General features: G+C 37.8%; 1 protein-coding gene across 22 annotated transcripts in view; it reads right to left on the reverse strand.

Moving 5' to 3' along the window:
* The window catches only part of GTF2I (general transcription factor IIi), a 114,891-nt gene that overhangs the window by 28,303 nt on the left and 69,171 nt on the right, over positions 1-17,417 (reverse strand). For all 22 annotated transcript variants that reach the window (XM_045204543.3, XM_045204542.3, XM_045204540.3 and 19 more), the window contains 5 exons: positions 15,533-15,643; positions 14,603-14,668; positions 9,647-9,830; positions 4,217-4,275; positions 2,998-3,069 (listed from right to left, as the gene is read on the reverse strand). In XM_045204543.3, the coding sequence (XP_045060478.1) occupies positions 2,998-3,069; positions 4,217-4,275; positions 9,647-9,830; positions 14,603-14,668; positions 15,533-15,643 (492 nt within the window). The remainder of the gene's footprint in view (positions 1-2,997; positions 3,070-4,216; positions 4,276-9,646; positions 9,831-14,602; positions 14,669-15,532; positions 15,644-17,417) is intronic.

Below are 17,417 nucleotides of genomic sequence, written 5' to 3' on the forward strand. Positions count from 1 at the left end.
CAGCATTTCTGCTGCCTTCTCACTCTCTACAGGTGCTAGACTCCTGGACCCAGTTAAGGCCATTACTACCAACAAAAAAGAGCCAGGCTTTTGTTGTCTGTGATGTAATAATACATAAACATTTACCTATTTTCTTAGCTCTGATACAACGCCAAAGTATTTTCCACTGGCCAATTTTTCTTTCTTTTTTAAACTATTTACTTACTTATTTAATCCTTACCCAAGGACCTTTTTATTTCCATTGGTTTTAGGGAGAAAGAGGAACACAGATGTGAGAGAGAAGCACAGACTGTTGCCTCCTGCACGCGCCCGACCAAGAATCAAACATGCCTCACAACTAGGTGTGTGCTTACAGACCACACTCCAACCAGGAGAACTCATCGACGCCTCTTCCTTCCAGGGCACAAAAGTAAGCTTGCTTGGCAAAAAGCAATGGTGCCATTAGGCTTGGCTGTTTTGTTTACCAGGCTCATTTCCAGAACTAAAATGTGAGGGCAAAGTTTAAGCCTGTTCATGCAGATAACTCATTATCAAATGTCACCTACTCATGAATTACAATGACACTATGGTGGCATCTCCAATGATAAACAAAGTTCTTCGTCTGATTTATTTTACTAAATTTCTTGGAAATAGTTATTTTTAAAGTGGTGGAGATTTTTAGTTTACTGTTAATTAGCTGATTTTGACAGATTAAGAGGAGACACATTATCGCTAAGGTTCTGTATTTGTGTTAGGCAGTCAGGATGTTGAAGAGGAAAAAAAATCTTAAAATTCTAATTTTTTCCCTGATGTGTTAAATTCTCAGGGGGTATATTAAGCCACAAGGTAAGTACATGGACTCTGCAAACATCACACAAATAGTGACCTCAGTTTGTAGCTGCCACTTGAGTTGCACCTAAAACCTGGTTTACTGGGACTTGAAGACCCAATGCCAAGCAATCCTCTTGGAAAGCACAGGACAAACAAGAAGCCTCACTCGGGAGACTGACTCTCCATGCCCATGAGAGCTGTGGCACTTCTGTCCTTTGGTCTTGTCAGTGTTATGACTGAATGAGGTACAATGGACACCATGTGACAGAAAGGCCCTGTGATTTCTGAGGGCTTTAGAAGACACTTTAATGACACGGGTCCACTCAGGGAATATTTGTTTAGCACTTGACCAAGCACCAAGCGGAGCTCTAGCAGTAAACCAGACAGACAAGATCAGTCAGGGCGGTCATATCTATCGTGTTAAGAGTGAGAGGAAACAGACAACCATTCGAGTTTTGAGGAAAATAAAAGGCTGAGGAGTTACAGTGTGCGTGGCAGTTTATGCTAGATGGGTACGCAATGAAGACCTCCCAAATGTGGCCACATTTACACTGAGACATAAATAAAAAGGACAGGCACAAAAAGACCTAGGGTAAGGCCATTCCAGAAACGAGAAACCTAAAAGTGCAACAGTTCCAAAAAAGGTATGAGGCAACAACAGAGAACGAGTAGACGGTCATTACAGCTGGTGCGAAGTGAGCAAGTGGGATAGGGAATGAGGTGACATTTGAAGAAAGGCAGGACGGCCACGATCAGGGACTGTGGGTTTATTCCAAGTACAAAGAAAAGCCGATGAGTACCAAACAGGGAAGTGACATGAACCATTTTATGTTTTTAATGCGATTAAAATCTGGCTGCTTCGTGGCACTGGCTTTGACTACAGTGATAGACAGCAGTGAGGAAGAAAAGGGTACAAATTTGGGGCATGTTTTAAACATAGAGTCAGCAGAAGGCCTTGTGAAAATAAAAATAAAGAATAACTAACTCCTAGGGGACTTGGCTAGGACAACTGGGTGGAGTGAGGTGCACTGGGTAGACCGGGGAAGAAACAAGTTGCAGCAGGGAAAATCACGGTCTCTATTTAGAACATGGGAAGTCGCAAGAGGCATCAAATAGGTGGGTGAATATAAAGGTCTGGTGGTAAGGGAAGTTTTTAGGACTAGAGACTTAAATTTGAAAGCCACCAGGATATAGACGATACATTAATTTAAAGATACAAGATGAAGTATGATTACTTGTGGAGAAAGCCTAACAAGAAAAGGAAAACAGGAAGGGCTCAGGACTGAGCTACAGAGAACCACTCCCAAAATTTAAAGAGTGAACAAAATGGAGGTGCCATCAAAAGAATGAAAATGAGCCCTGGCTGGTGTGGCTTAGTGGACTGAGTGCCAGCCTGCGAACCAAAGGCTCACCGGTTCAATTCCCAGTCAGGGCACATGGCTGGGATTCGGGCCAGGTCCCCAGTAGGGCATGTGCAAGAGGCAAACACACACTGATGTCTCTTTCCCTCTCTTCCCTTCTCTCTAAAAATAAATAAAAAAAACCTTAAAAAAAAAAAAAAAAAAGAGGAATGAAAATGACAGCCATCAGACATGAAAAAAAATAAAGAGTCAATAAAGTTTGAAATTGTCCCATTATAATAGTTTAAAAAAAGAAAAATAAGAAAAACAACTCTGTTGAATGCTGCTAAGAAGCAGGAGAAAGTGACTTTTGCCAAACATGCTGCTGTGATAAACCACATCTAAGTATTTTCAGTGTTTAGGGATATAAGCCCAGCAAGCACAACAAACAAGATGACCACTGTAGGTGGTCACGTGACATTTCTGGGTAACCACCGGTGTACTATACAGCACTCCAGTGATAGATACACAGCCACTGAAGGTCTCTATTCCAGAGAAGCACACTAAACATTGTTAAAAGACCCCAAGACAAAATGATCCCAAAACTGTGACACGCCCTATGCTGAATAAACTAAACTGTATTAAAAACATTACACAAAAAGAGTATCTAGGGGTTTGTTACACTATTCTCTTTTATACGGGTTTAAAACTTTTCACAATAAATATGTATTTGAAAACAACAGAAGAAAACTGGAACTGAGTCATATTCACTATAGTTACTTTCATAAAACAAAATTTAGGAAAATTATTCTGTATCATACTTTAGTTGATGGAAAATAAGACTTACCAAATTTTTTGCAGAAAAGCTGATCTACCATCTTGCGTAATTTAGTGATTCTGGCATACCACTCTTCCTTTACTGTTAATAACAAATATAAAAACTTCCTCAATTTGATGGCATTAATATATAATTTTAAAATAGGCAGTATTATTTTTCTAATCTGACTAAAATTATCTCTAAGATTTCAGAATATGTTTGTTAAAACAGTGCTGACACTGAATAGAATAAATAAGAAAAAACAAAACATGGACAAAATGGAAATTTATAACTGAAGAGTAATTTTACATAGTATTTTAAAGTGTCATTATTAAAGGTAGGATATAGCACAGTTCAGTTTACTCAAAACAGCTAGCAGGACTTTTTTGCAATGATAAATTCAGACATTTAAGACTACTAGTAATCATTCCATTACACAAACTCTTAAGTGATGTAAATTCTGTATTTTAAATTTTTATTTATTGATTTGAGAAACATCCATTTGTTGTTCCACTTATTTATGTATTCATTGGTTGGTTCTTTTATGTGCCCCGACCGGGAACTGAACCTGCAACCTTGGTGCATCAGGATGATGAGCTACCTCGAACTCTGTTTTATATATGCACCCCCACTCCACTCCAGAGCAACAGCAAGCAAGAGAACACATCACAACTGTGTTTCCTTCAAAATACATCTAACACACAAGTGATGATACCATTGGCTGTATGTATAGTAGTGTATCTTTTTATGTCCTGGGTATAATAATGATTATTCACTTTACTAATGTAGACTTGGGCAATAAATCATTGAATACTTTATGGCAGATAACATTTGCATTCAAAAGTAGAGCAGACATGTCTTGGCGGGGTGGCTCAGGTGGTTGGAGCATTGTCTGGTACACCAAAAGGCTGCAGGTTTGATATCCGGTCAGGGCACCTACCTACGTTGTAGGTGTGATCTCCAGTTGGGGCTAGTTGGGAGGCAACTGATTGATGTTTCCCTCCCACATCGATGTTTCTCTCTCTCTAAGCAATAAACACGTCCTTGAGTGAGGATTGGAAAAAAAGAAAAGTACAACAGACATGCTTCTTTAGTCTATCCAAAAATATGATGCAGACTTGCACTTATTTATAATGGGTTATTAAAGAAGAAAATGAGTCTACTCTTCTAGAGAGTACTGGACAATATTTTGACGCTGTATATTTCTTAACACATAATGCTCTGATTTGACACAAGACTGAAGACCTACCTCCTGAAGCTGGTTTATCAAGCTGTAAGTCTTCACGTGTTGAATTCAGAAGTTCATGCCTGCAAGGTGAGAAAAAGTACTAAATATTCACAAAGTAATACTGAGCAAAAATAGCAACTACTAGTACTTATTTAATATTCAGTCATCAAGATCAGTTTAAAAACAAAGACAATCTGGAGTCCTGAGTACAATTAAATCCTAATTTCTTGAGATTTCCTCAGAGTAATGAAGCTAAACGGTAATTACACATTGTCATAGGTGCTTCATAGAGCCTATATCCTCAAAGAAAAGGAGTTAATTATGCAAACCAAAGGTATTTTATAAAAAGCATAACACAAAGGACAAACTACTAAAATTTTAAATGAGGTCCTTTAATTTTACACTTCATTTAAGATTACCTTACTTCAACATATCTACGAAGTCTGTCCAGAAAAAGTCCAGCCACTGTTAATGTAACTAGAATAGTTTACGCAGTATCAATGTAACCTGGCAGCCAAGGGGAGTGGACTGGAATGCACATTGTGAACAAAGACGACTTCACTGTACAAGTCAGTGGCGGTGGTAGATGCTGCTGAGTGAGCGTGTATAGTGTATGACCCTCACGTTCAAAATGACTGAGCGAGCAGAGCAACAATCTGCATATCAAATTTTGCATTAAGCTTGAACATTCCTCCGTGGAAACTACTCAGATGATTCAGAAGGCTTTTGGGGACAATGCAGTGAGTGCAGTGCAAGTAAAAGTGTGGCACAAACGTTTCAAACATGCTCAAGAATGTGTTGAAAGTGATCCACGTTCTGGAAGGCCTGCCAACAAGGAGAACATCTGAGAATGTTGAATGTGTATGGGCTGCAATCAACAAAGATCGTCGACTGACAGTGTGAGAACTAGAAGCTGATCTGGGGATTCCAAAAACTACTGTGTCTGAGATTTTGATGCAGGATCTCACCATGAAACATGTCATGGCAAAATTTGTTCCACAGCTTTTGCTACCAGAGCAGAAGGAACATCTTAGAGCAGCTGCTAATGACTTGATTCAAACCACTACCATGAACCAGATTTCCTTAAGAGAGTCATAATTGGAGATGAATCATGGGTCTACAGCTAAGATCTGGAAACGTCCCAAGAGAAGTCGCCTGGTTCTCCACACCCGAAGAAGGCACGGCAAAGTCGCAGAAAGATCAAGACCGCGTTAACTCTGTTTTTTCGATTGGGAAGGTATTATCCATCATGAGTATGCCCCTCCAGGCCAAACAATAAATAGGGAATACTACTACCTCAGTGGTCTTCATCAGTGAGAGATGCAATTGTAAACGGCCACAGCTATGGGCAACTGGTGATTGGCAGCCTCATCACAACAATGCACTCACTCATATATCATGTCTCGTGCAGTTTTTTGGTGAAACTTCAAATCACCCAAGTGATTCAGCCCCTCCCTACAGGACAGATTTGGTGCCCTGTGACTTCTGGCTTTTCCCCAAACTAAAATCACCTTGGAAAGGGAAGAGATTTCAGACCATCAATGAGATTCAGGAAAATATAAAGGGGCAGCTGGTGGCAATTCCAACAAAGGATTTTTTGCAGTGTTTACATAGTGGAAGAGACGCTGGGAGACCTCTATGAGGTCCCAAGGTGCTGACTTTGAAGGGGACTTAGGCATCATTGTCCTATGTACAATGTTTCTTGTATCTTCTTCAATAAATGCCTCTATTCTTCATATTACATAGCTGGATACTTTCTGGACAGACATCGTATAAATTGTCTATAAAAATCCTAAATTTCAATACTACCATTTGCAGGAAATGTGCTTGCTTTTAAGAATTTTTCCTAATAAACAGCCCATAAAACGTAATTTTTAGATCACATAATTTTTACAATCTTAACTTCCATATCCCATATCACTCTATTTTGCTGTAATGGCCTAAAGTAATTGGGAGTGGAGGTGGGAGTAGAGATGGCAAAAACAGGCATAACCATGCCTATATTAATAATAATCCCAGAAATGATGGAAATATAGGATTAAGTCAATGATATACATAATATTTGATCAATAAATATTAGTAAGTGAAATAAAATATTTGCTAAACTCTATAGAATTACCCTTCTAAATAAATAAAATAGTTCATGTTTATGAAGACTAACCACATTAACCTTTGGGAAAAGGCTTTCCAAAGTCCTTTCCAAATGTGGAAGATGGATTCCCATAAAAGAGTGTATTGAAAGGACTTGAAACTGGGTATGATTGCATAAACATTTAAACTTGAAACGGGGTAGACTTATCATCAAGTACCTTGTGATAAGCTTGCATAAACATTTAAACATCCAAACACAAGAGTTTTATATGCTTTAAGAAGATTAGCAAATGTAAGCAAAACCTGTAAATTAATTTATACATTTTCTTTATTTTGTTATTAAAAATAAACTACAAATTTCTATCAAGTTAAAAAAACAATTTAATAAAGCGACAGTACAAAAGTTCTTAAAACAATAAACTTAATATATCAGTGTGTAGGGAGGGGGTCTTGTTTATGGCTCCTAGCTAGGGTCAGGGTTTTAGAACAAGCCATTTCGCTCAGTTTTGTAAGAAAGTAATAAATCTTAAACTACAATTTATTGGAAAGAAAAATATCTATTAGCAACAAGTTCCTCCCTGTGAAGAACAGCTCACCTATCATCTTAAGGTATCCCTTGGGCCCTTTTCCTCTTTAGCTAAATCTTTTAAAAGAGTCGTTCCTTTATTTAATGCCAATACAGATGGGCAAGCTTGCTTGGTTGTACCTTTTAATCAAGGTGGTTGTTACCTTCCCCATTTACTCAGCAGTACCAGAGCATTATTAGGGAAATGAGGTAGAAGCTTTTGCAAATGATATGACTATTGTCCTACTAATGTTACTTACTTTATTAATAGCTAAAAGATATGTCAGAATTTTTAAAAAATCAGTTATAATATGAACATAGTTCAGAGACTCATTCAAAATAGAAGAACTTAAAATGAAAGCCATGCCTTTCAGGAGAAGCAAACCCATACCTACTCCCTGGGGGGGGTGGGGGGTACTGCTTGATCTAAACCCATTGAGATACTATCTTTCCCATGCCTGTGCCTGGTTGAAGAATAAGCACTTGACATAATTCTAACCAGAGATTTAAGGCCATATCCCAAGGTTTTCTTGCTCTCAAAGAAACATACCTAGCTACTGTCTCTCTTCAGAGATGTATCCAGCTGTGATGCCTGGACTACTGCATCAGCTCAAGACCAATCTAAAGAAACTATCAAAACAAGGAAGGAAAGCCCTGGCTGGTGTGGCACACTGGACTGAGCGCCAGCCTGTGAACTGAAAGGTCACTGGTTCGACTGCCAGTCTGGACACATGTTTGGGTTGCACTGTGAGAGGCAACCAATCTATGTTTCTCTCCTCATTCTCCCTCCCTTCCCCTCTCTAAAAATAAATAAAATCTTTTTTTTTAAAAAAGGAGGAATCTAGAAAAGAGAAGCAAAGCCCCAACTGTCACAAGTTTCAATCATCCTATCTCTGATCTTGCTATATGAGATAAGCAACTCCCTTGTACTAAACTAATTTGAATAAGGGTTTTCATTACCTCTGGAGAAACCCTAACTGCTGTCTTTCCTTTTCAAGGTCGAAAAACTTCTTCTATTTGCTTTCGTACTTGTTTGGCTGGCTACGGAATTTAAGGTTCAAATCACTGGACTTAGAACTTGGAAAGAATTGCTTAATTAGCGGTACAACATCCTTTCCTGCTCTAAGTAGGTTTTTCATCAGTGTGGTTTCATTCTTTATGGATGACCTGGTTTACTCTCTAGAACCAAATGATTTTTTCCCCTTATCCTTAGGGCACTGAAATTTTATGAGGTGACTCATTTTTGATACTTTCCTTCTCTTTTCACTTTAAGTCTGATGTCACCAGATGACTCATTACCCTTTCTTGAGTCTCACAGACAGAACCTTCTTTACAATTTATAAGACTAACAACTTTGTAACCCAATTTCATTGAAAATTTTAGTTTAGCAGTTACATTTTATCATTTCCTAGAAAACTGTTCTCCAATTGTTCCCTTTTACAAGTATATCTAGTACTTGTTTCGTGGATGTAATGGGAAGTGTCCATATTTTGCACTATAGTGATAAATGCCCTCTTAGTTTTTTAAACCTTTTACTGTAATCTCAATAGAATCTAAGAGAATAGAAAATACAAAAATGTATGATGTGGCCGTCATTTTAAAATAGAAACATTTACACATCCAATTCCAATTCTGCACTTAAAAAAAAATTGTATCTGTAATTTTTTTAAAAACATGTTTTCATTTTCTTTGTATTTATTTTTTGAGAGAGGGGAAGGGAGGGAGAAAGAGAGGGAGAGAACATCAATGTATGGTTGCCTCTCATGTGGCCCCCAGTGGGAACCTGGCCTGCAACCCAGGCAATGTGCCTTGACTGGCAATCGAACCAACGACCCTTTGATTCGGAGCCTACACCCAATCCACTGAGCTATACCAGCCAGAACTGCACTTATTATTATTATTTTTTAAAACTCCTTGTGCCCTGACCAGTGTGGCTCAGTTATTTGGGCATCATTCAGTAAAGCAAAAGGTTACCAGTTTGATTCCTTTAAGACACACAGCTGGGCTGTGGGTTCAGCCCCCCCCATTTGGGTACATGAGAGGCAATGGATAAATGTTTCTCTTTCACCCTCCCTGCCCCACTCTCTAAAATTAAATAAATAAAATCTTTTAAGTTATTAAAAAAACCCCAAAACAAAACACCTCGTCACAGCCTTTATGTGCTAAACAATTTATAGCATCTTACTACCTTAGTTTTTCCTCCCACTCTTATCTGTATTACTTTATTTATTTATTTTTTTAAGATTTTATTTATTTATTTTTAGAGACAGGGGATGGGAGGGAGAAAGAGAGGGAGAGAAACATGAACCTGTGGTTGCCTCTAACAGGCCCCCAACTAGGGGCCTGGATCTCGCAATCCAGGAATATGCCCTGACTGGGAATCGAACCAGTGACCTTTCAGTCCACAGCCGGTACTCAGTCCACTGTGCTATATCAGCCAGGGCTTGTATTGTTTCATTTATTTTTAATGTTATAATTTATATATATTTTACATATGCTTAAAAAGATTGAGACCTAAAAACAAAACAATAGTACTATATTACTACTTTCTTCAGTATATTTACCAGACAATTGGAAAAGAAAAAGACCATTGTATGCAATCAGGTGTAACAGGTGTTCATGTTCCAAAAGCCAACTCGGGCATGACTGACACAGACACACTGACAAGTGGAAAATAAAACAATATACAGTAATTCAAACTTAATTTAAATACAGCACCAGTGACTGAATAATTGTCAACAATATTTTTTAAAACGTACTAATCATGACCACAGAGAAAAGTCCAGAAGTCTTACTTCTTAATCACAAAACGAATCCTTTCCTTTGCAAGTAATATTCTCTCAAGGCGAGGAATTCCGTAAGTAGACGGCCTCCTAAAAGGAATCCCTTCCGGAAGTCCTTCTACATAAAGATCTTCAACATGTGACTGGAAAAGAGGGTATGGGATCGTCACAGGACCTTTGGCTTTTATAGCTTGAGCTTTAGGGATAAAAAGAGAAAGAGAAAAATCATTAAATGACAAGGATTAAGCACGAAATAGTTGAATATGTATTGCTCTGTAACTTCTATAAAACTTTATATTTACTTCTGGTTATTATAATTCAATCAGAAAATAGTACAGAAGAACTAAAAGGAAAAGACCACCAAAGATGACAGATGACAATGCTCTATTTAACTGAATCTGCAATGAACTAAAGAATATTTCGAAGTAACGTAGATATAGTCAGACTTTCTATTGAAATCTGAACCACAAATGAACCCAGAAAAACATGTCAGTTAATCTCAGCTAACAGTATGTAATGAAAGGAGTATTTTTTAAACATTTAAAACACAAGTGTAGAAGAATTTTAAAAAACTGAAACAGAAGATTTAACAAAAAATTCTGCTAGATTTATTTACCCATGAGGAAAAAATAATGCAACAGCTTCAAAAATGAAAAGCATGGGGAGTGTTAAGAATCAAATACACTCAGGAGAACCAAGATGGTGGCGTGGGTAGACACACTGTGCCTCCTCGCACAACCAGAACTGACGGAAAATCCAACGGCAAGGAAGTCCGACACCAAGGAAATAAAAAATAAACATTCATCCAGACGGGTAGGAGGGGTGGAGACGGGTACTGGGGTGGAGAGGACTTGAGTTGCTGTGGCGGGACCGAGACTGGCGGAGTGTGGGACAAACGGGGCAGGCAGTCTGACCACTAGCAGACCCTGCGGCCCCACATTCGCGCACAGATAAACCGGACGAACGGCGGGGAGCGAAGCAGACCGCGTAACCCAGGGCTCCAGCTCGGGGAAATAAAGCCTCAGACCTCTGATTGAAAACGCCCGTGGGGGTTGGGGCGGCAGCAGGAGAGACTCCCAGCCTCACAGGAGAGGTTGTTTTGAGAGACCCACAGGGGCCTAGAGTGTACAAGCCCACCCACTCAGGAAGCAGCACCAGAGGGGCCCAGTTTGATTGTGGGTAACGAGGGGGGGGGGATTGAAATCCAGTGGAGAGTGGAGTGGGCGCCATTGCTCCCTCTCGGCCCCTCCCCCACATACAGCGTCACAGCACAGCTACCAGCGTTACCCCGCCCCGGGAACACCTAAGGCTCCTCCCCTTTAAGTAACAGAGGCGCCAAGACAAAAAAAAAAAAAAAGGCCTAAATGACAGAACACTTCAAAGCTCCAGAAAAAATACAACTAAGCGAGGAAGAGATAGCCAACCTATCAGATGCACAGTTCAAAACACTGGTTATCAAGACGCTCACAGAATTGGTTGAATCTGTTCGAAAACTAGATGAAAAAATGAAGGCTATGACAAGAGAAACAAAGGAAAATGTACAGGAAACCAATAGTGATGCGAAGGAAACTGAGACTCAAATCAACGGTGTGGACCAGAAGGAAGAAAGAAACATCCAACCAGAAAAGAATGAAGAAACAAGAATTCGGAAAAATGAGGAGAGGCTTAGGAACCTCCAGGACACCTTGAAACGTTCCAACATCCAAATTATAGGGGTGCCAGAAGGAGAAGAGGAAGAACAAAAAATTGAAAACTTATTTGAAAAAATAATGAAGGAGAACTCCCCCAGTCTGGCAAAGGAAATAGACTTCCAGGAAGTCCAGGAAGCTCAGAGAGTCCCAAAGAAGCTGGACCCAAGGAGGAACACACCAAGGCACATCATCATTACATTACCCAAGATGAAACAGAAGGAGAGAGTCTTAGAAGCAGCAAGAGAAAAGGACACAGTTACCTACAAAGGAGTTCCCACAAGACTGTCAGCTGATTTCTCAAAAGAGACCTTACAGGCAAGAAGGGACTGGCAAGAAGTATTCCAAGTCATGAAAGGCAAGGGCCTACATCCAAGATTACTGTATCCAGCAAAGCTATCATTTAGAATGAAAGGGCAGATAAAGTGCTTCTCAGATAAGGTCAAGTTAAAGGAGTTCATCATCACCAAGCCATTATTATATGAAATATTAAAGGGACTTATCTAAGAAAAAGAAGATAAAAAAATATGAACAGTAAAAATGACAGCAAACTCACAATTATTAACAACCACACCTAAAACCAAAACAAAAGAAAACTAAGCAAACAACTAGAACAGCAACAGAACCACAGAAATGGAGATCACATGGAGGGTTATCAATAGGGGATTGGGAGGGGGAGAGAGGGGGGAAAGGAACAGAGAACAAATAGCATAAATGATAGGTGGAAAATAGACAGGGGGAGGGTAAGAATAGTGTAGGAAATGTAGAAGCCTAAGAACTTATGTGTATGACCCATGGACATGAACTATAGGGGGGCAATGTGGGAGGGAGGAGGTGGGCAGGATGGAGTTGAGTGAAGGGGCGGAAATGGGACAACTGTAATAGCATAATCAATAAATATATCAAAAAAAAGAATCAGATACAGTCAATAATATCATAATAACTTTGGTGACAGATAATAGACTTATCATGGTGATGGTCACCTTATAATATATAAATGTCAAAGCATTATGCCATACACCTGAAAGTAACATAATAATGTATGCTAACTATACTTAAATTAAAAAAGAATGAACTATAATGAGTAGACCTTGATTTTATTAAACAAACTATAAAGGGTCAATATTTCTGAACAATAGGAGACATTTAAATATCACTGGGTATTAAATATGTTTTTATATGTGAGAAGACAACTGAGATTAAGACAATGCCTTCCTCTCACCCAACTCCCTCTTTGAAATAAGACTTTTGAGAGATGAAATGACATGATATTTGGGACATTGGAGTTTTAAAATATTCTTGCATGAAAAAGAGATGAGACAAAAGAGAACAAAAAAGAAAATACTGTAAAATGTTACAGGCTCTTGAACTTGAGTGATGAGTATTTAGAGGGCCTTTATTCTTCATTTTCATTTGTGTTTGGAAATTTTCATGATGAAAAGGAATTAGGGAGTATTAGTATGTCCGTGCATAATACAGGCACATTTCATACTGACATTTATAGTCAGTATGAACATTTCCACAGGTAAGTCTTTTGTCACTAAGTAAAGCAATGCCGAATTTTCTATGACTACAGATACATACCATACACATTCCATTCTTCTTTCAAAGGCTGCTGTCTCATTTAATTCACACAGCACAGTCACCTACAATGCTTTCCAGTAGCCAAAAGAACAGTGGAGATGCTCCTGACCCTGCCCAAAAGGCCCCAGAGCAAACACGACTCCTATGGATTCCACTTGACCTCTCCTCCATCAGGAATTACCATGAGAACAGCCCAACTTTTTTTGCCGGTATTTTACATAAAAGTATATTTACTACATAATAATATTTGTACTAAAGTTTCAAGTCTACCATATTACATATTAATAATGAGTTAGATTTCATCTTTGTTGATATGCTACACCCGAAAACCATATTCACATATAACAATGAAAATAGCTTCCCCTAAAGCAATCACCATGTTATACTGCTTCCTGTGTAGAGTATGTTACCAATTTTTACCTTTTTTAAAATAGATTTCATTTATTTATTTTTAGAGAGAGGGGAGGGAAGGGAAAAAAAGAGGGAGAGAAACAGCCATCAGTTGCTTCTCACACCCCCCTGGAGAGTCCAGGCTTGGACCCTGACCAGGAACTGAACTGGTGGCCTCTAGCTTTGCAGTGCTATGCTCAACCCACTGAGCTACACCTGCTGGGGCTGTCACTGTTTTTTAGGTGAGCATTTGATATATACCATCAGATGATAATGAACTGCTCGTTTCTTTGATTACTATATAAAGTATAGAATAGTAAAATAAAACAAAAAGAATTTGTGATCTAACTTAGTCAGTTACATATCAAGATAAAATAAGGACATCTACATGAATACTAAATTTAGCATAACAGATTAAGACAGACTATTATTTAAGAAAGTAATCTTCAATTAAATCTCTAAGAAACTAAGAACCAGGACTTTGCAACATATTTGGGGCAAAAGTAGGTTTACAGTTGTTTGCATGAAAAACAATGCAATTATTAATAAATAATACAAGAATAAACTTTGGCCCTGACCGGTGTGGCTCAATGGGTTGGACGCTGCCCTGCAAACCAAAAGGTCGCCAGTTTTATTCCCAGTAGAGGCACATGCCTGGGTTGCAGGCCAGGTCTCCAGCTGGGGCCATGCAAGAGGCAACCTACCAATGTTTCTCTCCCTGTCTTTCTCCTTCCCTGCTCCTCTCTGTAAAAATAAGTAAATAAAATCTTTTAAAAAGAATAAATTCTTTCCCATACTCACAACTGTACACCTACTTTGCCCCCCTTGTATAATAAATAAACTCCCAAATATACATGCTGAAAGTTTAAAAGAAATGCTTATTGATACCTAAAGGGAAAAAAACTTTTTCTAAGCTTTGTAGAAATCTAGAAACAAAGACTGTAATATTTGGACAGAGACTATCCAATAATCTTTCGAGGGACTGATATGTAAGAAGGCATAGTTTACTAATAGAGCTGGACCTTTGCACAGTGGATGATCAGTAAGGCCATTGTTAAAAACCTTATGAACAAGCCCTGGCTGGGTAGCTCAGGTGGTTCGAGTGTTATCCTGATATGCCAAGGCTGCAGGTTCCATCCCTGGTCAGAGCATGTACAAGAATCAACCAACGAATACCTGAGTAGGTGAAACAAGAAATCCATGTTTCTCTCTCTTCCTGCCCCCCCCCTAAAATCAATAAATTTAAAAATTTTTCAAAACACACTTATGAACAAAATATTAGAAGATTTTTTTAGTTTAGACTTACCATATTTTCTTTCAAACAACTCTTCAACTTGTTTGCGTAAATCAGTAATTCGAGCATTCCATTTCTCTGAAAATTGAAAGTTAAATCTCAGTAAGAAATCCCTCTTTGGGGGCACTAATAAGTTCTCAGGACTACCTAACATCTAGTAACTTTTTCCCACATAACATCCTAATTTTTTAATAATCTATCTTCATTTATATAATTTTATTACTTGCCTAAGAATTTTTTCCTTTTTGGTGGTTCTTAGAACTGGTTCAATAGGGGCTGTTTTAAAGTTGATTTTTGAAACACTTCATACCAAGTACCTCTTTTTAGCCTTATAATCTCTGAAAAGCAGGAAGGCAGAAAAGACCAATACAATACAATAAACACTACAAAGTGAAGGCAAAAAAGAGTGAGGTCTCCAAGGTCATTCAGAAATGTTTCTAAATCATGTCTAAGTTTTATGAACATGAGATTATATGACAAGTTAAAATATTAACATGCTATCTTAAATGTATAACAAGCTAAATGGAGATCACAAACACAATCTGCCACTAATATTTTCTTTAGTCCCTTCAAAAGGCTACTTCTAGTAGCCTTTTGGTTAGATTAGCTGCTGACAGTTACACAAAGAAAAAAATAATGAAAATATAAAAAAGTAAAGGTTTTAAAGCTAAGAAAAATAATTAAATTACTAAGTCATTAACACTGATTTAAAGTCTACTAATTATAATTAACATCACAAATGCAATGTCTTATGCTCTGGTAAACCCAAACTATGTTTAAATAATGTAAAGTTACTTCAAACTGTCCATGGGTTTCCTCAGAGTAGATTATAAAACAGTAATACATTGTAAAGCATGCCCCTAAAGAATGGCGAAACTTTTATCAGTAACACGAGAAGTTCAGAATCAAAGGCAAAGGGAGTGTACTTAATCAAGAACTCACCAAAGTTGAACTCCCTCACTTTCCGTTTTCCGGCATTGGCAGGTTCGGTGACTGGCGGCTGGGGTGGCTCGTTGCTCTTTGGTCTCTTGGTAGGTGGAGAATAATCATCATCTTGAAAAAGAAAACTGTCATCAGTGGGGGGGGGGGGCAGACTACATGAGTTACAGCCATCACCTGTTAAATCCTCAATAGTCAAAAGATAAGGGGAGCCTGAAATCATTATTTCTGTATTGTCATTTTCTGCATATTTTTCCCAGTTACATTTGAAGTTTTCCTACTCTACCGGGGTGTGCTCAAGTGAATATACCTCATTTTCCCTGTCTTCTTCATTATTTTTCCTTTTTCCTTTGCTTAATTTGTTCTGTCACTAAATTTCTCCTCTCCTAACTGCTCTAACTGCCTAGAATTATACCCCATTTTGTCTTTCAAAAAAAGGTTCTGATGGAGACAGCTACCTACAATTACACAAATATATAAAAAAGGGGAGATAAAATACAGCTTGAGTGGAAAATTAGTTAAACTTACATAAAATTCAAGCACATAAACAGGGAGGATGAACAACTATATATCAAACACTTAAACACAGAATATATAGAATGAAAGAAAAATAGCTATATTATTTGTGAAACAGGTAATAACAATTTAGTCAATACAAAACCTAAGTAGAAATGAGCAATCAGATATTTAGGCACAGAATATAGACTTCGCAAACATTTGTAGCAGGAGTTCATGTTAATTTGTTCATGGATATGCCTGTAACAGAACACTGCTATGATACTTTAACATATCTAATGCTAGAATTAAGGACATTTGGCGCAAATAAAAAAAGTTCTCACTATCATCATAGAGTCCCTGAAAATGTCACTGCACGCTACTAAGATTTCTGCTCAAATACCATGTATAAATTATTGAAATTATAATTTTACATCTATACTTTAAGAATGGGATAGATAATAATTACTGTATAAAAGATACTAGCAATAACAAAAAGATACCGTTAAAATTTAAGCTACCTTTTTACATCAGTATAATTTTCATTCTCATTTTAACGGTAAAGAAACAAGCTCAGAGAATGTTATGTGACTTCATCACGTCACATCACTAGACAGTGCAGCAGAGATTAGATTATGGGTAAAACTCTTTCCAATAAATTTACAGGTAAACTCTCAAAGAGATAACATGAAGTCCAAATTCAGTCTAATATACAATGCTGCCGAGAAGAGTAATGGATAACTATTATATACATTGTATATTAATCAAGAAAAAAGTCTACCTAAAGCCTGAAACATTTTGCATGTCATAGCTATTACGGCATTGAGTACAGACACTGTTGCTTGGGTGCACTGACTTTGGGTTCTTCCTACGATGCCTACAGATATGCCGGTAACCCGACTATAGGAGGAAAAGGTACCAATGTCACCAATACCAGATGCAGTGTCATTATGATCCAATTTATGTGCTGGCAAAAGCAAAAATACTAATTTAGGGGACACTGTTTCAGGAAAACATTATTATAAAGACAACTTACAACACTATAAAAACTTTCGTGTTGAATACCACTGTAGAAATGCATGTTCAAATACAGAAAAAAAAATCCATGGTACAAAACTAGTGAAAAATGACAAACTACTAATAAAATAAAACATGACTATGTCACCTGGGTTTATAATTATTAAATTACTACAAGAATTAAAAATGGTCAAAAGACCTATAATAGAGTATTAAGTAATCAGATTTAAGCCTAGGTAGATACATTTGGGAAAACATTAGGTATCATTAACTCGTTTGGCCTTCAATTCTGGAAACATGCTGAAAGAATAAATCCTCTTTTCCAACTTCCTAACAGATTTTAAGAACCCTAAGAGTATTTTTATGCCAGTTTCCA

This window comes from Desmodus rotundus, chromosome 1 (genome assembly GCF_022682495.2).
Source record: "Desmodus rotundus isolate HL8 chromosome 1, HLdesRot8A.1, whole genome shotgun sequence".
NCBI lineage: Eukaryota > Metazoa > Chordata > Mammalia > Chiroptera > Phyllostomidae > Desmodus > Desmodus rotundus.